This window comes from Oncorhynchus tshawytscha, linkage group LG14 (genome assembly GCF_018296145.1).
Source record: "Oncorhynchus tshawytscha isolate Ot180627B linkage group LG14, Otsh_v2.0, whole genome shotgun sequence".
NCBI classification, from domain to species: domain Eukaryota; kingdom Metazoa; phylum Chordata; class Actinopteri; order Salmoniformes; family Salmonidae; genus Oncorhynchus; species Oncorhynchus tshawytscha.
In genome coordinates this window covers 16,952,879-16,976,002 of record NC_056442.1, presented here as the reverse complement: position 1 = coordinate 16,976,002, position 23,124 = coordinate 16,952,879, and the positions used below count along the sequence as shown (strand labels likewise).

At 46.6% G+C, this 23,124-nt stretch overlaps 1 protein-coding gene across 9 annotated transcripts in view; it reads left to right on the top strand.

Annotated features, from left to right (window-relative positions):
- The window catches only part of dock10 (dedicator of cytokinesis 10), a 185,030-nt gene that overhangs the window by 111,318 nt on the left and 50,588 nt on the right, over nt 1–23,124 (top strand). For all 9 annotated transcript variants that reach the window (XM_024444381.2, XM_024444380.2, XM_042297075.1 and 6 more), the window contains exons 11-37: nt 624–782; nt 1,498–1,731; nt 2,084–2,206; nt 4,360–4,442; nt 4,732–4,854; nt 5,158–5,237; nt 5,710–5,897; nt 6,441–6,506; nt 6,609–6,701; nt 7,214–7,337; nt 9,170–9,291; nt 9,569–9,652; nt 9,972–10,064; nt 10,253–10,371; nt 10,585–10,654; nt 11,968–12,081; nt 12,637–12,708; nt 13,784–13,930; nt 14,699–14,782; nt 15,044–15,140; nt 15,274–15,306; nt 15,775–15,953; nt 18,174–18,290; nt 20,762–20,879; nt 21,015–21,130; nt 21,366–21,480; nt 22,683–22,749. In XM_024444381.2, coding sequence (XP_024300149.2) covers nt 624–782; nt 1,498–1,731; nt 2,084–2,206; nt 4,360–4,442; nt 4,732–4,854; nt 5,158–5,237; nt 5,710–5,897; nt 6,441–6,506; nt 6,609–6,701; nt 7,214–7,337; nt 9,170–9,291; nt 9,569–9,652; nt 9,972–10,064; nt 10,253–10,371; nt 10,585–10,654; nt 11,968–12,081; nt 12,637–12,708; nt 13,784–13,930; nt 14,699–14,782; nt 15,044–15,140; nt 15,274–15,306; nt 15,775–15,953; nt 18,174–18,290; nt 20,762–20,879; nt 21,015–21,130; nt 21,366–21,480; nt 22,683–22,749 — 3,020 coding nt within the window. The remainder of the gene's footprint in view (nt 1–623; nt 783–1,497; nt 1,732–2,083; nt 2,207–4,359; nt 4,443–4,731; nt 4,855–5,157; nt 5,238–5,709; nt 5,898–6,440; nt 6,507–6,608; nt 6,702–7,213; nt 7,338–9,169; nt 9,292–9,568; nt 9,653–9,971; nt 10,065–10,252; nt 10,372–10,584; nt 10,655–11,967; nt 12,082–12,636; nt 12,709–13,783; nt 13,931–14,698; nt 14,783–15,043; nt 15,141–15,273; nt 15,307–15,774; nt 15,954–18,173; nt 18,291–20,761; nt 20,880–21,014; nt 21,131–21,365; nt 21,481–22,682; nt 22,750–23,124) is intronic.

Genomic DNA, 23,124 nt, shown 5'->3' with positions numbered 1-23,124 from the left:
TAGGGGTTAATACACCCTGATACCCCTGTAAGTCCCCTGTAGGGGTTAATACACCCTGATACCCCTGTAAGTCCCCTGTAGGGGTTAATACACTGATACCCCTGTAAGTCCCCTGTAGGGGTTAATACACCCTGATACCCGTGTAAGTCCCCTGTAGGGGTTAATACACCCTGATACCCCTGTAAGTCCCCTGTAGGGGTTAATACACCCTGATACCCCTGTAAGTCCCCTGTAGGGGTTAATACACCCTGATACCCCTGTAAGTCCCCTGTAGGGGTTAATACACCCTGATACCCGTGTAAGTCCCCTGTAGTGGTTAATATACTGATACCCCTGTAAGTCCCCTGTAGGGGTTAATACACTGATACCCCTGTAAGTCCCCTGTAGGGGTTAATACACTGATATAACCCCTACAGGAGACTTACAGGGGTAACACATCTTGTGCAGAACAGTTGGTGCTACTGCACAGTTCACCTGTTAATTAAGTACTGTTAGGTAAGGGATGGGCATCTCTGTCCCAGGAGGGCCTCTGTGTCTGCTTCCCTACATTCAACTTCCCCCCCGCTGCCCACTGATAGTCCAATTGTGTGCCCCTCCTCTGATGCTGTCTGGTTGTGTGCCAGGTGTTGAGGAGTCCGCGGGGCGAACACCCTAGGGGGGAAGGCCACCCAGTCCGTCCATTCGAGGAGAAGCTGGGGAGGAGACTGATGATCGCCTGTCGATCCCTCAACCTGACGCTGCAGGGCTGCATCAATGAGACCGAGACTGGTCCGGTCACCAACGTAAGACCCCCTTAAAACAACAAGTACAAACACACTCGCTCGCACACACACACACAGTTCTCCAAAGCTTAAAGGTTGACTTACCATGATGACGTTGCAACGAACAACGCCGTAGGGGTTGCGTTGAGTATTGAGATGAGCTCGATGCCAGACTTTGCTATCCCACAGTCACACAGGGTATCTGTGCTTCACGCTGCAACAAAATGGTCGCTACGGGACCAAAACAGCGGAAAAGTTTAGGCTCGCACTTCACACGCACTTAGTTGTTGCGGAAATTGACCCACTGCGTGTATACTTTGTGCATGCAACGTCATGTACCTTTAAAACCACACATACACGTCTCATTGGGTGTGGTTAGGGTTCAGAAACAGCCATTTATTAACATGCATTACATAACTGATGGTGCTCAATGGTCACTACACGTATCACTCTGTTGTTTACTGTGCCGCAGTGGCTGATCCTACATCAGCTATTGAGTGCAGTGGTCACTGGAAAGTGAATAGTGTTCATCTTTTGAATGATTTGCTTGGTTCAATACTGACGCTAAACGCGTACGAGAGTAGGAATAAGAGAAGGTTTGAATCCTAATCAACCTGCCGACATAGTGTAGAACAACATAGCAAGCATGTCAAAGCTCTCTGCTGGAAAACCTTGATAAAGCCCTGGGTTAAGTTGGGCCTGACGATGCTCCTCACGTGTAACGTATTTCCATCAGATTGAGCCCTTCTTTGTGACTTTGGCCCTGCTGGATGTGCGTGAGGGGAGGAAGGTGTCGGCCGACTTCCATGTTGACCTGAACCACGAGACTGTGCGTCAGATGCTGGGTGGGGCTGGATCGGGAGCGCCCGGGGCGGGGCAGGAGAATGGACTGAGCTCCTCGGCAGAGAAGAGACCTGGAGACTGTCACCTCAGCCTGGACCTGGACGACTGGCTCCGCTTCCCCAAACAGGTAAGCTCGGAGGAAGTTTCACCAAGGGGCAGATCTAGGATCAGTTCCCCTCCCCCAATCTTAACCTTGACCATTAGTGGGGGAAATGCCAAACTGACTCAAGATCAGCCAAGTGTACCCATGGGAGTAAAGCATGCTTCCGTTTTACTCATTCTATTTCTATTTGGTACAGAAACACACAGAGGGGTGGGGCAGAACTGGGAATGTCATAGGGAGAAGTGTCAAAAGAGAGATGGCATACTTATTCTTTCCGTGTGCGTGTGTGTGTGTGCGTGTGTGTGTGCGCATGTGTGTGTGTGTGTGTGTGTGTGTGTGTGTGTGTGTGTGTGTGTGTGTGTGTGTGTGTGTGCAGGCCATCTTCTCAGTGATGAATCCCCACACGGACATTGTTCTCTTGGTGAAGGTGGAGAAGGTGCTGATGGGAAATATCGCGGCGGGAACAGAGCCGTACATCAAAAACACAGACTCCAGCAAGGTGACGCAACTCTACAACACCGTTAAATTCACTCTAACTACCACCCCTCACCTTATAGCATGAAACTGTATGGTTTCCCTTTATAGCCTATTACCTATGGATAGGGTTGCAAAATTCTAGCAACTTTCCCAATATTCCCAGGTTTTCCAGAAATGCATGTAAACTCAGCAAAAAAAGAAACGTCCCTTTTTCAGAACCCTGTCTTTCAAAGATAATTCGTAAAATCCAAATAACTTCATAGATCTTCATTGTAAAGGGTTTAAAACACTGCTTCCCATGCTTGTTCAATGAACCATAAACAATTAATGAACATGCACCTGTGGAACGGTCGTTAATAAGACACTAACAGGTTATAGATGGTAAGGTCACACTTATGACAACTTAGGACACTAAAAGAGGCCTTTCTACTGACTCTGAAAAACATCAAAAGAAAGATGCCCAGGGTCCCTGCTCATCTGCGTGAACGTGCCTTAGGCATGCTGCAAGGAGGCATGAGGACTGATGATGTGGCCAGGCCAATAAATTGCTACGTCCGTACTGTGAGGCGCCTAAGACTGCGCTACAGGGAGACAGGACGGACAGCTGATCGTCCTTGCAGTGACAGACCACGTGTAACAACACCTGCACAGGATCAGTACATCCAAACATCACACCTGCGGGACAGGTACAGGATGGCAACAACAACTGTCCGAGTTACACCAGGAATGCACAATCCCTCCATCAGTGCTCATACTGTCCGCAATAGGCTAAGAGAGGCTGGCAACAATGTCGCCTATGGGCAGAAACCCACCGTCGCTGGACCAGACAGGACTGGCAAAAAGTGCTCTTCACTGATGAGTCAAGGTTTTGTCTCACCAGGGGTGATGGTCAGATTTGCGTTTATCATCGAAGGAATGAGTGTTACACTGTGGCCTGTACTATGGAGTGGGATCGATTTGGAGGTGGAGGGTCCGTCATGGTCTGGGGTGGTGTGTCACAGCATCACCGGACTGAGCTTGTTGTCATTGCAGGCAATCTCAACTCTTTGTGTTACAGGGAAGACATCCTCCTCCCTCATGTGGTACACTTCCTACAGGCTCATCCTGACATGACCCTCCAGTATAACAATGCCACCAGCCATACTGCTCGTTCTGTGCGTGATTTCCTGCAAGACAGGAATGTCAGTGTTCTGCCATGGCCAGCGAAGAGCCTGGATCTCAATCCCATTGAGCATGTCTGGGACCTGTTGGATCGGAGGGTGAGGGCTAGGGCCATTCCCCCCAGAAATGTCCGGGAACTGGCAGGTGCTTTTGTGGAAGAGTGGGGTAACATCTCACAGCAAGAACTGGCACATCTGGTGCAGTCCATGAGGAGGAGAGGCACTGCAATACTTAATGCAGCTGGTGGCCACACTAGATACTGACTGTTACTTTTGATTTTGAACCCCCCTTTGTTCAGGGACACATAATTCCATTTCTAGTAGTCACATGTCTGTGGAACTTGTTCAGTTTATGTCTCAGTTGTTGAATCATGTTATGTTCATAGAAATATTTACACGTCTAAGAATACTTAGAAACAGGAATAATATGGCAACTACTGTGTAGTAGTAATAATAATAATGAAATAAAAATTATTAAAAACAAAAACTTACATTAACAGTGAAAAACAATTCTAATCTACTAATAAAAACTACAAATCCAATTTGTGAATCCTCCAACAAGGAAAACTTATGTCTTGTAAGGCTCTATTTAAATGCTGCTTAATCACACAGGGAAGTCAGATGGTTTGGAAATACATTTCTCCTCATACTGTAGATTTTCTGATATTTTTTTTCCAAGATGCCCCCCACAGAATTCAGAGTGGGATTCTGAAATCCTGGCCTTTGTTTGGGAAGTTGAGTAGATGAGCAGACGGGGAGCGCTGCGCCTCGTGCCAGGTTCCTGACACCCCTGTTGATTTAGATTTATCTACGTCAAGGATAATTTATTTGTGTGTTTTCTGAATCGCGCCGGCAGACTTAAAAAATATCAACTATGCAGCCCCTTTTATAAGTAATGTTTCCTTCTCTGTCTCTCTCTCTCTCTCTCTCTGCCCCTCTCTCTCTCTCCCTCCCTCTCTCTCTGCCCCCCTCTCTCTTTCTCTCCCTCTCTCTTTCGCTTCCTTTCCCTTTGAAGACGGTTCAAAAGATGCTGAAATCCAACAAGCAGTTCTGCAGTAAACTGGGGAAGTACCACATGCCATTTGCCTGGTCCATCAGGTAAGGGACACTGAGCCACACTGTGTTTTCTGTAATCCTACTCACTCCATATCCATTTATTGACCTTTTCTCCTTTAATGATCAAACTGCATTTACTGCATCACAAGGAATGTCTATAAAGGTGTAGGTTATTGATTACTTTTCACAGTATCTTACACTCAAAACTATTGTCCTGTCTGTCTTGTCTGTGCATCCGTCCGTCTGTCTGCCTCGTCTGTTCTGCCTGCCTGCCTGCACGTCCGTTTGTCCTTCTGTCTATCTATCTGTCTTGTCTTGCTGTCTGTCTCAGGTCTGTGTTTAAGGACAATCAGGGGACAGTGGACCGGGAGTCTCGCTTCTCGCCCCTCTTCAAACAGGAGAGCAACAAGATCTCCACCGAAGATCTCATCAAGCTGGTGTCGGAATACAGGAGGTAGGCCACCGAAAAGATATCAAGTCTGCATCCCAAATGGCACCCAATTCCCTATTTAGTGCACAACTTTTGACCAGGTCCCATAGGGCTTGAGTTGAAAGTAGAGCACCATATGGGAAATAGGTTGCCATTTGGGATAAAGACCAAATCATGTCAGTTCAACCCCATGGTGCAGATCCCTTTTTAGGTCAGAGTCATAGAGTTTGTCATGACCATCTAACCTGACCTGGAAAACTCCTGGTCATAGTGAATGTATGGTGCTCACTTCTCACCCATTCCTTGGCACTCTCTGTGTCTTTGCAGGGCTGAGAAGACCAGTAAACTGCAGACCATTCCAGGGAACCTGGACATCACTGTGGACTATGTCCCTATGGAGCATCCAAGTAGGTCGAACACTCTTTTCTCTTTCTTTCGACACCCCTCATGTCTCTCCTTCTCCTTCTCTCACTTTATTTTCTCTTTCCCTCTCTCTCTCTCTCCCTCTCTCTCTCTCTCTCTCTCTCTCTACCTCTCCCCCATCTATCTCTTGTTCTACCCTCTCTCTCCCTCTCTCTCTCTCTACTGTTGATAGCCATCACTGTTACAAGCATGACAGATGTCCTCTCTCTCACTCTCTGTCTCTGTCTCTCTACCTCTCCCCTCTCTATCTTTCTTTCTACCCCTCTCTCTCTCCATCTCTGTCTCTCCCCAATTTAATTTAAGGGCTTTATTGGCACGGGAAACCTATGTTTACATTGCCAAAGCAAGTGAAATAGATAATACCCCAAAATAAAATAAGCAACACAAAAATGAACAGTAGACATTACACTCACATAAATTCCAAAATAATAAAGACGTCTGCCTGTCTGCCTGCAGACTGTGTGACGTCCTCTTACGTGCCCGTCAAGCCTTTCGAGGACTGCAGCCAGCACCCGGCCACCGTGGAGGTGGAGGAGTTTGTCCAGGACTCCACCAAGTTCACCCAGCCACACCGCGTCTACAAGAACCACGTCTATGTCTACCCCCGGCATCTCAAATACGACAGCCAGAAGAGCTTCGCCAAGGTACCGTAGATATCTAGTAGATATACTCAGAAATATCATGGCAAGGAAACCAAATTTGAAGCAAACTTACTTTGGAGGAAAACCGACCTAATGTTGGAAAGAAAAAGCCATGTGTTGTCACATTTGTTTATTCTTCCAGCAATAGCACACAATATTTGACATAAAGCAGGTTGACAAAATATATTTTTTGCCCATGGAATAATGTGGTATTGTGATACACAAGTAACACTGTATACTTCATATACTCTATTCTACTGTATTTTACGCAGTGTCACTCAGAAATTGCTCTTCCTAATATTTATATATTTTTTTAAATTCCATTCTTTTACTTTTATATTTGTGTGTATTGTTGTGAATTGTTAGATACTACTGCATTGTTGGAGCTAGGAACACAAGCATTTCGCTACACCCGCAATATTATCTGCTAAGTATGTGCATGTGACCAATACAATTTGATTAGATTTGACTTATATGGGACCTCTTTGCAGACAGGCGTGAAATACTGTATGCCCACAAATGTGACAATGTTATTTTCATTCACAGGCTCGTAACCTTGCAGTCTATGTGGAGTTTCGAAGTTCGGACGAGGAAGTTGCCAAACCTTTGAAGGTGTCGTATCTTCTCTGTCATCGAGAGCATTTAGAGTATCATGGTGGATTCTTTTGGAAAAACTTCACTTTTCTCTTATTTTCTCTTAACTTGCTGCCTCAGTGCATATACGGCAAGCCTGGGGGCCCAGTTTACACCACAGCAGCCTGTTCCATAGTCCTTCACCACTCCCAGAACCCAGACTTCTATGATGAGGTGAGTGTGGAAGGAGAGGGTTGAAGAGGTGTATTGCTAGAGATGGAAGGAGGTGGGGGAGAGGCATGGGAAGAGATGTATTGGACATGCAGGGCTCTTATTGCCTGGTAGCCAGTTTTGTTGGTGCAAAACTCCTCTGATGCTCATTATCATGAATGAGAGGGGTTGAAGCACAATCAGACATGTGTGTACCAGGCTAGAGCCTTCACTGTGTAGTGGCTGGATAAAGTTGCCCCCAGATGCTGATCTTGGGTCAGTTTTGCATTTCCCCCACTAATAGTTTGGGTTAGGATTGAGGGAAGGGGAAGATGATACTAGATCTGTACCCAGGGGAACCTTCACCCTGGAATTTAGTGGCTCTGTTGATTGTTCACCACTGTGACACCAGTTGTCAATTCATCTTCTTTTTTTAATGCTTTGAGGCTTTTGTTTAATGCACAATACATTGTGATTTCATTTAATTTCTGTGCCTGTTTGTGAAATGGTCCTTTGTTTCATCCTCTGCGTGCCAGGTGAAGATTGAGTTGCCCACCCAGCTCCACGAGAAGCACCATCTACTCTTCTCCTTCTACCATGTGACCTGTGACATCAACGCCAAGACCAACTCCAAGAAGAAGGAGGCCCTGGAGACCCCAGGTAGGAAGGAAGGAGAAATACTGTGATCCTGTGTGGCTCAGTTGGTAGAGCATGGTGTTTGCGACACTCCAGGGTCGTGGGTTTGATTCCCGCTGGGGCCAGCAGTCTGAAAATACAGTGGGGCAAAAAAGTATTTAGTCAGCCACCAATTGTGCAAGTTCTCCCACTTAAAAAGATGAGAGAGGCCTGTAATTTTCATCATAGGTACACTTCAACTATGACAGACAAAATGAGAAAAAAAATCCAGAAAATCACATTGTAGGATTTTGAATGAATTTATTTGCAAATTATGGTGGAAAATAAGTATTTGGTCAATAACAAAAGTTTATCTCAATACTTTGTTATATACCCTTTGTTGGCAATGACATAGGTCAAATGTTTTCTGTAAGTCTTCACAAGGTTTTCACACACTGCTGCTGGTATTTTGGCCCATTCCACCTTGCAGATCTCCTCTAGAGCAGTGATATTTTGGGGCTGTTGCTGGGCAACACGGACTTTCAACTCCCTCCAAAGATTTTCTATGGGGTTGAGATCTGGAGACTAACTAGGCCACTCCAGGACCTTGAAATGCTTCTTACGAAGCCACTCCTTCATTGCCCGGGCGGTGTGTTTGGGATCATTGTCATGCTGAAAGACCCAGCCACGTTTCATCTTCAATGCCCTTGCTGATGGAAGGAGGTTTTCACTCAAAATCTCACGATACATGGCCCCATTCATTCTTTCCTTTACACGGATCAGTCGTCCTGGTCCCTTTGCAGAAAAATAGCCCCAAAGCATGATGTTTCCACCCCCATGCTTCACAGTAGGTATGGTGTTCTTTGGATGCAACTCAGCATTCTTTGTCCTCCAAACACGACGAGTTGAGTTTTTACCCAAAAAGTTATATTTTGGTTTCATCTGACCATATGACATTCTCCCAATCTTCTTCTGGATCATCCAAATGCTCTCTAGCAAACTTCAGACGGGCCTGGACATGTACTGGCTTAAGCAGGGGGACACGTCTGGCACTGCAGGATTTGAGTCCCTGGCGGCGTAGTGTGTTACTGATGGTAGGCTTTGTTACTTTGGTCCCAGCTCTCTGCAGGTCATTCACTAGGTCCCCCCTGTGTGGTTCTGGGATTTTTGCTCACCGTTCTTGTGATCATTTTGACCCCACGGGGTGAGATCTTGCGTGGAGCACCAGATCGAGGGAGATTATCAGTGGTCTTGTATGTCTTCCATTTCCTAATAATTGCTCCCACAGTTGATTTCTTCAAACCAAGCTGCTTACCTATTACAGATTCAGTCTTCCCAGCCTGGTGCAGGTCTACAATTTTGTTTCTGGTGTCCTTTGACGGCTCTTTGGTCTTGGCCATCATGGAGTTTGGAGTGTGACTGTTTGAGGTTGTGGACAGGTGTCTTCATACTGATAACAAGTTCAAACAGGTGCCATTAATACAGGTAACGAGTGGAGGACAGAGGAGCCTCTTAAATAAGAAGTATACAGGTCTGTGAGAGCCAGAAATCTTGCTTGTTTGTAGGTGACCAAATACTTATTTTCCACCATAATTTGCAAATAAATTCATTCAAAATCCTACAATGTGATTTTCTGGATTTTTTTCCCTCATTTTGTCTGTCATTGTTGAAGTGTACCTATGATGAAAATTACAGGCCTCTCATCTTTTTAAGTGGGAGAACATGCACAATTGGTGGCTGACTATTGATTGATTTACTAATTGATTGATTTACACATTACATACAGTATATTGTTTTCCCAATGTGTTCTTTCGCCTGTGTGTGTTTGTGTGTGTGTGTGCGGGTATGCCCTGTGTGTGTTGCGTGTGTGACTGCAGTGGGCTACTCGTGGCTGCCTCTGCTCAGAGAGGGTCACCTGGCCTCACAGGAGTTCAACATCCCTGTGTCCTGTAGCCTGCCCCCTGGATACCTGCTCGTCAAAGAACCCGGATCTACTAAGGTAGGGGGGTGAGATGCATGGAAGGGAGCGAGGGGGAGGGAGGGAGGGAGATAAGAGAGAAAATAGGGGGGAAGTAGAAAGAGAATATTTGGATGGAAGGTGATACAGTAATTGAAAGAGAAGGCATTTTTTGCTTTGTAAGTTTTGTCATGTCATAAAATTGAATTGAGAGACAGAGAGGTATGAAGAGAGCACACCAAAGGGAGCTACAGTAAAGTGTCAAGCAAGCATGGATCTCCCTGGTGCTCAGTGACCCTTCCTCCCTCTCTCCCCCCAGAACGGCTCGGATCTGAGGTGGGTGGACGGAGGTAAGCCCATATTCAAGGTCTCCACCAACGTCCTCTCCACAGTCTACACCCAGGTAAGAGTCTGGCTTTACCCTGCCACTCCGTGCCACAAGTCAACTTTGTTCTTAAAATAAAAAAGTGTATTTAACCAAACTTTAACGGGTCTCAACTCCAGCAAGGCAATCCTTGTTATCCCACAGTATTTTAGGATTGTGCCCCAAAGGGAACCCTATCCCCTATTTAGTGCACTACTTTTGACCATAGGGCTCTGGTCAAAACGAATGCACTTTGTAGGGTTCGGTTTGGGATGCAGATTCAGTTAGTCCTCATCTCCACTCAGTGATTCTGATTCTGGTTCTGGTTGTGACCGTGTCTTCTCTCTTTGATCGCCAGGAGCCCCACCTGAATCGCTTCTTCCAGCAGTGCCAAAAACGTGAGACGGACCTCTCCCAATCACCTACCTCAAACTTCCTCAACTGCCTGAAGGTCTGGAGAAATGAAGGAAGGGAGGGAGGACTTCACATCTCTGCATTCTGCATTCCGTTCCCATACTATACACCCCATTACTGACTGTGTCTCTCTCTCTCTCTCTCTCTCTCTCTCTCTCTCTCTCTCTGTCTATGGCTATCGCTCTGTCTCTGATTCTCTTTCTATTTCTTCTCTCTCTCCCACAGGGCTTACTGAGCATTGAGAAGATTCCGGTGATAATTCGTTTCCTGCCGGTGCTCTTCAACCAGCTGTTCAAGGTCCTCACCCAGAACGACAATGACGAAGTCACCACCACCACCACCAGGTAGGATGGGGCACTGCAGGCCACGGACCACTCTCACTGTTACAGGATCACTCTCACTGCTACAGGATTCTGCAGGCATACATGTTGCCAGATCATGAATATTGCCAGATTAGCTATTAATGTTGCCAGATTAGCAATAGAATGTCACCAGGTTATGAATGTTGCCAGGTAATGACGAATGAGTGACCACCTTGTTTGCATGTGTTTCACCAGGGTGCTGGTCCACATCGTTGCTAAGTGTCATGAAGAAAACCTAGACCACTACCTGCACTCCTACATAAAGGTATGGTGCTCATTTCATTGGGATGTTAGCCCTGTCTTGCAGGAAGAGCGAGGCTCAGATTCTGCAGTTGTTTAGCCGGAGAGGCGAGGGGAGGAGAGTAAGCACACAGACAGCTTAATTTGTGAAGGCAGAGAAGGAGGCTTTGTGTGTGTGCACGTTTACACGTGAGTGTGTGTGTGTGTGTGTGTGTGTGTGTGTGTGTGTGTGTGTGTGTGTGTGTGTGGGCGGGCGTGTGTGGGCGGGCGGGCAGAGGTGGGGGCTTTGGGGTGTGGTGAGTGCAGGAGTGTGGCTGAGGGGCTAGGGTAATGTGCCCAGAACACTGTGGACACAGAGAGAAGAGAGGGTCTGCCACACACACACGGCTCTCAGCTCACACACAGACAAGCATGGCTGTGGGGAAGAGAGAAGGGGGGTGTCTGGTGGAAGGCACACAAGGACACCGAGCCTTTTCAATAAAAAAAAGCAAGGCTTGCTTGTTAAGAAGAGAGAGATCGAGAGAGAGAGACCGACAGACAGAGAGAGAAAGAGACAGAAAGTGAGAAAGGGAAATGGAGAACAGAACCAGCTTACCACCAGCTTTTTCATGTCTGGTAGAAAGAAAACGAGAATCCTACAGTTGATCTTTAAGAGGGGCATAGGGACAGAAAGAGAAATGGAGGGAGGGTGGAAGGAGAGGAGGAGGAGGGGAAAGAATGGGAGGACCACTGTAATGAAACTGCCGTTACCATGGCAACTGATTGGCATGCTGCTCGGGGGTGGGGGCTAGCAGCAAGCAATTTTCGGCCAGTGCTTTCTCGGCGTGTGGGTGTGTGTGCCTGGGTGCACAGAGGTGTGTGTGTGTGTGTGCATGTGTGCATGCATCGATGCAAATGTGTGTGTGCATGTGTGTGTGGTTGCCATAGTTCATTAACAAACTCAATTGGGTGACGTCAGTGGTAATGAGGTGTGTGTGTCATACACATACAGTGTGGGTGGAACATTTCTCACAAAAAGAGATTCATTGCCAAAATAAGCTAATTTTTCAGCGTCTTTTTCTTATTCCTCATAACTCTGATTACATCAACCTTAATCGGTGTTGTTATGTTAATATGTAGGTTTAATTAAATGCAGAGCCAAGAATGTTGCATGTTTGGTTCCCTTGATGCTAGTAATGCGTGTACAGTATGTGAGAGAGAGAAAAAGTGTGTCTGTACAGCATGTCTGTCTGTGTCTGTTTGTCTATATGTCTGTCTCTCTGTGTCTGTCTCTGTCGGACTCTCTGTGTCTCTGGCCGTCTGTCTCATTGACCTTGTTTTCTCCGCTGCGGTGGTCAGTTTGTGTTCAAGGCAGAGTCACACGGCTTCCGGACGGTCCACGAGGAGCTGGCCAAGGGCATGACCTCTGACCTGAAGAGCAACGAGCAGCCGGCCGTCAGGAACATCCTCAGGGTGAGCCTAGATGGCCACCACGCCCAGTCCCAAATGACACCCTAATGACACCCAGTCCCAAATGACACCCTATTCCCAAATGACACCCTATTCCCTTGAAGGAAACCACAGGGCTCTGGTCAAAAATAGTGCACTGTAAAGGGAATAGGGTGTCATTTGGGTGGATAGTCCCATGATCTACAGATGCTCACACGGTCAACAAACTGTCAACTGCAACTCTGTTGACATGCAACTGCTTTCTAGGGTTACGGTTAGGTTTAGGGTTAGGGTAAGGGAATAGTTAATTGAAATGTTGTTGAAATGTTGACAGTTAGTTGGACATCTACTGAACATCTACATCTACAAACCTTTTTGGGACTGTCCAAATAAAGTCATACCTAGAAATGTCATGCATAGACATGTTAGGATGCCTTATCTTACATAGCAAAGCAGTCTATATGCTCTACATTATATATTTCTATCTCATTGTGCCATTGAATGTGACCCTGAGTGCTTAACTGAACGTGAACCGCATAATCTGACCCCTGTTTGACCTTTTACCCCTGCCTGCTGCAGTTTTCCTGGTTCTTCTTCGAGCTCATTGTCAAGTCCATGGCCCAGCATCTAGTGGACTCAGACAATGTCAAGGTAAAGAAACATAACATATGAAGTTATAAGATATACATATACACTCACCGGCCAGTTTATTAGGTACACCCATCTAGTAGCAGGTCGGACCCTCATTTGCCTTCTGAACAGGCTGAATTCTTCGGGGCATTCTATAAGGTTTCAGAAACGTTCCACAGGGATGTTGTTCCATGCTGACGCGATGGCATAACAGAGTTGCTGCAGATTGGACAGCAGTACATTCGTGCTGAAAACAGCCCGTTCCATCTCATCCCAAAGATGTTCTATTGGGTTGAGGTCTGGGGACTGACCAGGACACTAAAGTAAACTGAACTCGCTGTCATGTTCCAGGTGATGTCCACTCCTCAATTGTCCAGAGTTGGTGATGGCGTGCACACTGGAGCCACTTCTTCTTGTTTTTAGCTGATAGGAGTGGAACCCAGTTGGGTCGTCTGCTGCAATAACCCATCCATGACAAGGATTGACAAGTTGTGCATGGCGAGATGCTGTTCTGCACACCACCTGTTGTACTGCTCTGTTATTTGTCTGTTTGTGGCCCGAGTGTTAGCTTGCACTATTCTTGCCATTCTCCTTTGACCTCTCTCATCAACAAGCTGTTTTCGCCCAGAGGACTGCCGCTAACTGGATGTTGTTTTGTTTGTTTGTCGCATCATTCTGTTTGTCGCATCATTCTCGGTAAACCCGGCTGCTTTATATAGCAAACCACGGCCGCATGACTCACTGTCTGTAGGAGCGATCCCTTTTCGTGAACGGTCTGGGTGTACTTAATAAACTGGCCAGTGTGTGTGTATATGCCACTTACCAGACACTTTTATCCAAAGCGACTTACAGTACCACACAAAAAAAAAGTTAGTACTCAAGTCTCATAAATTTAGATTCTCTCGAGCCTACCGTCCGACCATATATTGGGCCTGCATCTGTCCTACATCCCACTGTACCATTCAGTGCTGTTAGTACATACATTTTGTAGTATGTATATGTGATCCCTGCTGGAATTGAACCTATGACCTTAGTGTTGCAAATGTAACTTATACATTAGGCCTATACGTTAAGTTCCATATTATGTGTGCCTCAGCTCCCTCGACCACAGAGGTTCCCTTCAACCTACCTGAGTCGTCTGGAGAGCCTAGTCATGACCGTGTCCGACCACATCTTCTGGAAGAACAAGGAGCTGGCAGAGGAGACCCGCAGTGCCAACCTGGCCGTGGCAGCCTTTGTCAAGGTGGGCATCACACACTCACACACACATTACATGCTTAGGGAGATGTCCTTATCACTTGTCGAGATCGAGCTCAAATGCTGCCAATGGTAATACATTTGTGTTCCCTGACTAATGAAGCGGAGATGAATGCAATGAAAATGGCTTCCGCTGCTGTTGTTCGATATTGATTTCCTTAAAGAGATTCTCCGGTACTTTTGTGTCCTTTTTAGACAGTAGTTCTGAAAGTAGCACTCGTGAGCCACAAGTGGTCCCCGAAAATGGCATACCACGTCACATTTGTGCAGATATGTGCACCACTTCATTGCTCTCTCTCTGGGTGCATGATGTGCCTCTTGTTAGATGTCACTCAAATGCGAGGGGCTGAAGCTCGTTGGCTAGAACTTGAATTGCAAGGGGGTTGGCCCACATGGGGGAGAATATAGGGGAAATGGCGCAGCACAGCTTCCCTAAAAACATGGGATGGCTAATTGAGGTAAGACAGTAATTCTTCTTATAGATTATGCATGTATGAACTACACGTTGACACATCTAGCCGAAAGCCGGAGGTTTAAAAGATACTTAGAAGTCTCCAAAGTTCCGGAGCATGTTTTTAATTGTGTTGTGAAATTATGAAATGACCTCTCTCTTTCATGTTCTTCATAAACTAATGATGACCCCGACTCTCCCTCTCTCCCTTCCTCCATCCATCACTCCCTCTTTCCCTACCTCACTCCTCTCCTCCCCATCTCCCTCCCCCGCTCCCCTCCCTCCCTCTTTTCCTCCCTCCAGCGTTGCTTCACCCTCATGGACCGAGGGTTCACCTTCAAGCTGATCAGCAACTATGTCAACATGATCACAGCCACTGACAACAAGGTTACACACACACTTGCACATACACACATCCTTCTCATTCTGTCTCTGTCCCAGAATTGTGTGAATAAAGCATTGTCGTTGTAATACATCTGTCGGTGTAATAGCCAATGTCACTCACTGTAGAATAGAAAGGATTAGAAAACTATTGAAATAGATACTAGAATAGACAACAATGAAATAGATACTAGAATAGAAAACAATGTGCTTCAGAGATGTTGTGGTGTTTTTATTCGGTTGTGACGCCGACGTTTCTCTCAACAGGTGCTGTGTGAGTTCAAGTTTGAGTTCCTGCGAGAGGTGTGCAACCACGAGCACTACATCCCCCTCAGTCTGCCCCTCCCCTCCGCACGCATCACAGGTCAGAAGTCATCTAGGGTTCACAGGGACCTAATCGAAGTCCGTCTTAGATATTAAGGCCGTTGCATTCATCTTCATTCATTGCACCGCTTAACACTTTATTTTCTGTACTTTCTCTTTCCTGTCCATTTCAGACAATGCATCACAAGAAACGCAAAGTGCTCAGGGTAACTATCGGTCCCTTTTTATGATATTTTGTGATATTCACATGATGTTGTACTGATGTTCTTTACCACACGACTGGCACTGGGTGGAATAAACAAACCATCATTTAGTTTAGTGTAGTGGTACTAGGTACTAGGACCAGCTCTGGTCCATGAGATGTTGCTAACCAAATGATTATCTGACATCAATTTAGTCAATTCTAAAGTGTTAGTTTTAATGTAAGGATTCCTCCAAGAAGGAAGAACCGTAGCTGTCTGGTCTCTGCTATAAAGCAAGTTGAGAAACACTGGTAAATGAGACTTGGATGCTTTTAGGGCACTGAGCTCTCTCTTTCTCTCACTCTGCCACCCATAACCCCCTCTCCATATCTCTCTCTCTAACTCTCTTCCTCCTCCTCTCTTTCTGCCTCTTTCTCTCCCTGTTTCTTCCCCACCAAACCCCTCTCTCTCCCTCCTTACTCTCCACCCTAGTGGATGTGCCAGAGTACAGCCTGACGGGCGAGTTCTGCCGGAAGCACTTCCTAACGGGCTTGTTGCTACGGGAGCTGGGCCTGGCGTTGCAGGATGAGCAGGACCTGCGCCACCTGGCCCTCGCCTGCCTCAAGAACCTGATGGCCAAGCATTCGCTGGACGCCCGCTACGCCATGAAGGTACGCCACGCACGCCAGCACCATGTAGCGGGCACCAGATGATAATATAACATGTGTCCCTAATGGGACCGTATTTTCTGTATAGTGCACTACTTTTGACCAGAGCCCGATAGTTTACAAGTACACTGTATATACAAGAGTATAATGACACCCCTTCAGATTAGTGGATTTAGCTATTTCAGCCGCACCCGTTGCTGACAGGTGTATAAAATTGAGCACACAGCCATGCAATCTCCATAGACAAACATTAGCAATAGAATGGCCTTCCCAACAAGTCAGTTCACCAAATTTCTGCCCTGCTAGAGCTGCCTCGGTCAACTGTTAAGTGCTGTTATTGTGAAGTGGAAACGTCTAGGAGTAACAACGGCTCGGTCGCGAAGTGATAGGCCACACAAGCTCACAGAACGGGACCATGCTGAAGCGCGTAAAAATAATCTGTCCTCGGTTGCAACACTTACTAGCAACACTTACTACCGAGTTCCAAACTGCCTCTGGAAGCAACGTCTGCACAAGAACTGTCCGTCGGGAGTTTCATAAAATGGGTTTCCCTGGCCGAGCAGCCGCACTCAAGCCTAAGATCACCATGCACAATGCCAAGTGTTGGCTGGAATGGTGTAAAGCTCACCGCCATTGGACTCTGGAGCATTGGAAGCGCTTTCTCTGAAGTGATGAATCACGCTTCACCGTCTGGCATAGCGACAGACTAATCTGGGTTTGTCGGATGCCAGGAGAACGCTACCTGCCTCAATACATAGTTTAACTGTAAAGTTTGGTGGAGGAGGATTAATGGTCTGGGGCTGCTTTTCATGGTTTGAGCGAGGCCCCTTAGCTCCAGTGAAGGGAATCTTAATGTTACAGCATACAATGATATTCTAGTCGATTCTGTGCTTCAAACTGGCATGCACAGAGCCCTGACCTCAACCGAACACCTTTGGGATGAATTGAAACGCCGACTGCGAGCAAAGCCTAATCGCCCAACATCAGTGCCATACCTCACTAATGCTCTTGTGGCTGAATGGAAGCAAGTCCCTGCAGCAATGTTCCAACATCTGGTAGAAATCCTTCCCAGAGGAGGCTGTTGTAGCAGCAAACTCCATATGAATGCCCATGATTTTGGAATGAGATGTTCGATGAGCAGACTTTTGGTCATGAAGTGTATGTCTGTAAGAAAGAGATGTGACAGTAAGCTGCGATATTAGCCTGGTTCCAGACATGCTTCTGTTTTAGTTTAGCCGACTCCTCTGATTACGGTTGACAGTTGATCTGGTTAAATAAAGGTGAAATAAAAAAAATACTTTCAAAAATGTTGTGAGTTGGCTGAAGCGAAAACAGATCTGGGTCCAGACTGTTCCACACAGGAAACTGAAATATTTTGATTGGACAGTGTACACTGTACTATAGCTGACAGAAACATATACACAGTAAAATTAACTTTTTAGATATTGAGTTGACTTAAAGCGTGTGTGTGTGTGTGTGTGTGTGTGTGTGTGTGTGTTAGGAGTGAGGGGCACATTACAGTGATGGCTATGAGGATTTGAAACAGCAGGAAATCATTAAACTGGGCACATACGCTCTCTGACACACACACTCTACCCTGCGGTCCTGTGTGCAGGAAGCAGACTATGTAATGCGCCATTCTCACTGGGACCTCTGAGCACTCAAGGAGAGAAGGTGGCATGGAGTGGGGTGCTGGAAAGGATCCAGGGTGCGTCCCAAATGGCACCCTATTCCCTATAGTTCCCATAGGGTTCTGGTCAAGAGTAGTGCACTATGTAGGGAATAGGGTGTCATTTTCCACTCAGACCCCAGACAGCCAGATCCCATCTGAGATTAGGAGCCTGCCAAACCCAACACTGTACAACTGTTGACAGATCTCTGTTTCTTGCTCTCTCAATCACGCAGAGTTTAAAACCCCTGATAGTTACTCTCTGTAGGTCTGTTGCTCACTGTCGGTCTTTCTCTCTCTCTTTCTCTCTCTTTCTTTCTCTCTCTCTCTTTGTCTCTCTGTCTGTCTCAAATTCTCTCCTTTCTTGCTCTCTGTCTCATTCACTCTCTCTCTCTCTCTCTCTCTCTCTATTTCCTGCCTTTCTCCCTCCCCCTCAAACTCCTCTCTCTCTCTCCTCCCATTCTCTATTTCTCTCTACTCTCTCTGCCACCCCTCTCTTTCCTCCCTCTGCCCCTCCCCCCTCTCTCTCCTCCCTCTCTCTTCATATTCTCCAGGATAAGCAGGCGAGGATAGCGTCCCTCTACCTGCCTCTGTACGGCCTCATCCTGGACAACATGCCTCGCTTCTTCCTCCGAGACCTCTTCCCCATCTACTTCACCTCCAGTGACCAAGTAAGAGCCTCCACTGCAGCCCTGATTGACTGCAGCCCGGCCCATGACCAAGCAAAGTGCCACACAGCCACTGTTGTTGTAGTGATGTCATAGTTTGGCGTGGCCCGCAGTGCTACTTTAGGGTCATGTATGTCCAGTCACAGCACCGTTCACAGAGGCTAGGGAGGGAGTGGTGGAGGGAGGGAGGGGGAGAGAGAGAGGGAGAGAGAGGAAGGGCAGGGATAAACGTTTACACAGGCACAGCTGCTCCGCTAATGGTACTTTTAAACAAAGGAAATGGTAATTAAGCTTTATTAAGGGAAACCTGCATTTATGGTTCCCATCTATATTAGACGTGCCTCGGGAGAACCTGGAAGGGAAATGTTTTGTTTTTATATTCGTCAGGTAGTGGAATCGAGCTTTACCCGGGCAGACTCTCAGACTCCAATATCTTGCTCACTGGTGTTGGTGTGTCCCTCTGGGCCAGTAGAGTCGGCCATTAGAGTCAAAGTGAAATGTTCCCCTCTGGCCCAGTGGTGTTACAGTATAATATTTCCCTCTAGCCTAGTGGTGTCAGTGAAATTTTTTCCTCTGTGCTAGTGGTGTCACAGTGAGATGTTTCCCTCTGGCCTAGTGGTGTCACAGGGACATTTTTCCCTCTGGCCTAGTGGTGTCAAGGTGAAATGTTTCCCTCTAGCATAGTGGTATCACAGTGAAATGTATGCCTCTGGACCAGTTGTGTTAAAGGCTCTGCAAAGTCAATCAGGGGTCTGAAGTGGCCGTGCAACATCATTTACTGCAATGCAGCCTCCGCAAACGTCTGGGCTTTCAAACGTCAAATCAAATGTATTTATATAGCCCTTTGTACATCAGCTGATATCTCAATGTGCTGTACAGAAACCCAGCCTAAAACCCCAAACAGCAAGCAATGCAGGTGTTGAAGCACGTTGGCTAGGAAAAACTCCCTAGAAAGGCCAAAACCTAGGAAGAAACCTAGAGAGGAACCAGGCTATGAGGGGTGGCCAGTCCTCTTCTGGCTGAGCCGGGTGGAGATTATAACAGAACATGGCCAAGATGTTCAAATGTTCATAAATGACCAGCATGGTCAAATAATAGGTCTGGGACAGGTAGCACGTCCGGTGAACTGGTCAGGATTCCATAGCCGCAGGCAGAACAGTTGAAACTGGGGCAGCAGCATGGCCAGGTGGACTGGGGACAGCAAGGAGTCATCATGCCAGGTAGTCCTGAGGCATGGTCCTAGGGCTCAGGTCCTCCAAGAGAGAGAAAGAGAGAATTAGAGAGAGCATACTTAAATTCACACAGGACACCCGATAAGACAGGAGAAGTACTCCAGATATAACAAACTGACCCTAGCCCCCCGACACAAACTACTGCAGCATAAATACTGGAGGCTGAGACAGGAGGGGTCAGGAGACACTGTGGCCCCATCCGATGATACCCCCGGACAGGGCCAAACAGGAAGGATATAACCCCACCCACTTTGCCAAAGCACAGCCCCCACACCACTAGAGGGACATCTTCAACCACCAACTTACCATCCTGAGACAAGGCCGAGTATAGCCCACAAAGATCTCCACCACGGCACAACCCAATGGGGGGAGCCAACCCAGACAGGAAGATCACATCAGTGACTCAACCCACTCAAGTGATGCACCCCTCCTAGGGACGGCATGAAAGAGAAACTTCTTGCACTTAATGGAGCAGAGCAGAGCTATTGTGATGGAAGTTGTCAAGGAAGTGAGTTTGTGTTTATACTGGACGTGCCGCCCCCACCTACCGTCAACCAGTCATGTCAATGCACACCCTCCATACGAAGCCTCTAACCACATTATTGGATCAAGCATGAATTGGCTTTCACCGTAAACTGACCTTCGCCTCCCGAGCCCGTTGTGGAGTTGCAGCGATGAGACAAGATCGAAGTGTATGTAAACTTCCGACTTCAACTGTGTGTATGTGTATATATATATATATATATATGCTACTGCTCGGCAAAAAATGTCTTGGTCGACCAACATGCAGTCTATTGACCAAACAATCAACCAGTCACCTAATTGGCGTCAGCCCTAAAGGGATACCATATTGTTTTTAAACGTGTGCTTGCTTTTCTCATCTGACAAAACCAAAGCTGATTCAGAGGGGGTATGGCAGATTTCAAACTCTTCAGCGAAGGACTCGGGTAGGATACACATGACTATCCTCGATGAAAGGTGGATATCGAGGGGGGTAGGACAGTCTATAGTTCGCGGACAAACAAATTGACTTCTCCTCGACCACTTATCGGGTTCCAGGTAACACGGATGAGAGAGGGTGGAGCACGGACTTTTGCCCAAATGAGAAAATGCTACGCTGAAATTAATCCCTCTGGCCTAGTGGTGTCGCACTGAAATGTTTCCCACTGGCCTAGTGATGTCACAGTGAAATGTATCCCTCTGGCCTAGTGGTGTTCCAGCAAACTCTTTCCCCCTCTCCAGGGTTCAAGAGATGACCTGAGTGTGGGAGGGGGTGTGGCAGGTCCTGTGGCTCACGTCATTCGCCATGGCAACTCGGTGGATGCCTCCTTTTCCAAAGAAGTGCTCAACTCCATCACAGGTAGTGTGTGTGTGTGTGTGTGTGTGTGTGTGTGTGTGTGTGTGTGTGTGTGCGTGCTTGCATACTTTTGCGTGTGTGTATGCGTGTTTGCAACTGTGTCTGCACCATAACCTCTAACCCTTCTCCTGCCCCCAGCCTTTTCCTCCCTGGCTGTTTCTACGGGTAACCATGCTGACTCGCGGGGTTCTCTGATTAGCATAGAGTCCAACCCCAGCGACAGGAACAGCGAGAAGATGGACGGATGTGAAAAGGTGTGAAAGATGACTCTCTCAGCGGAATGTCATATCCCGTAATGTTCTGTAGGCTGTGTATGGCTTAAAGAAAGAACAAAAATATTATAACTATTGCATGAAGAAGAATGTGTGTCTTTCTCCTTCTCTCTCTGCCAACCCCCCCCACTCTACCTCCCACCTCTCTCTCCCCTCCCCCTCTCTCTAACTCCCCCCTTTTCTCTCCCATCCTTCCTTCCCTCACTCTCTCTGTCAGTTTGCCCGGCCTCAGTCTCTGATAGGCTTTGGATCTCGCATTGACAAGCTGGACCAGGCCGAGACGCGCAGTCTGCTCATGTGTTTCCTCCACATCATGAAGACCATATCTGAGGGTGAGACACATAGTGTTACCTCCATGCAGGTCCTATAATTCACTACAGTAAACTCCAAAAGTATTGGGACAGTGACGCATGTTCTGTTGTTTTGGCTCTATATTCCAGCTCTTTGGATTTGAAATGATACAATGACCACGATGTTAAAGTGCAGAATGTCCACTTTAATTTGAGGGTATTTGCATTCGTATCAGGTGAACCATTTAGAAATTACAGCACTTTTTGTACATAGTCCCCCCATTTTAGGGGACCAAAAGTATTGGGACAAATTCACTTATATATGTATTAAAGTAGTCAAAAGTTAGGTACAGTATTTACATCAAGCTTGGACTCTACAAATTGGTGGATGTATTTGCTGTTTGTTTTGGTTGTGTTTCAGATGATTTTGTGACCAATAGAAATGAATGGTACATAATTTGTTGTCATTTTGAAGTCACTTTAATTTTAATTAAGAATACAATATGTTTCTAAACACTTCTACATCAATGTGTATGCTACCATGATTGCGGATAATCCTGAATTAATCGTGAATACTGATGAGTGAGGAAGTTACAGAAGCACAAATACCATCTGCACTTTAACGTCATAGTCGTTGTATCATTTCACATCCAAAGTGCTGGAATATAGAGCCAAAACAACAACAAATGTGTCACTGTCCCAATACTTTTGGACTGCAGTGTGTATGTGTTCTTTATAAAATTCTATGGTTAACCCCTTCACTGCCGGACCATAGCAACAGTACAGTGGCCTGGTATCAATCGGACCATATGCTAGGCCTACACTACAGTAGACGGGTAGCTAGTACCCGTTAGCCAATTCCTTAGTGTTAACCTCTTCCATACCGGACCGTAGCCTACAGTAGGGTTGTTACGATACCAGTATACTCGACTTTCCATGGCAGAAAGGGAAACAGGAAGTCTAAACTATGCGTCATGTGAAATACTTTGTGCCGACGCTTGGGAAGGAAACAGCCGTGACTCTGGATGACGTCATAAGGTTGTTTTTTTCCAACATTTTGACTGTTTTCCTCGAGACATTTAAGTCCGCTTCCTGATTTGTTTGCTTGCCATGATACTTCAGCGTGTCGCGACACTGGTATGCACTGTTAGTCACATCCTTGCAAGTTGCACAGTGAGGTGGTGCAGGTACAGGTTTATGTGATAAGGACGCTGCCTTTTTAAAATGTATTTTAATTCCCCCAGACGTGATGGTTTCCTATTGGCACCGAGCCATACACCAGGAGATCTCCGACTTCTTCAACCTCCTGGAGTGAGTATCCTCACTGTTAACCGTTCCTCTGTGCCTGTGTGCATGGACAGATACCACATGCAGATGGATACATGACGTGTAATTACATTCATTGCATTGATTTTCAAAGACACAGCTAAGCATATCAGACTTTAAATAAGTAGTTGTTGTACATGGTGTAACAGAAGTGGTACATCCCGTTGACCTTGGTTGTGACGGAGCCTGTGGAGGAAGACAAGAAATGATTACGTTTTTTTTTTTACCATACCACACAAACACACAGATGTACAGTGGGGCAAAAACGTATTTAGTCAGCCACCAATTGTGCAAGTTCTCCCACTTAAAAAGATGAGAGAGGCCTGTAATTTTCATCAAAGGTACACTTCAACTATGACA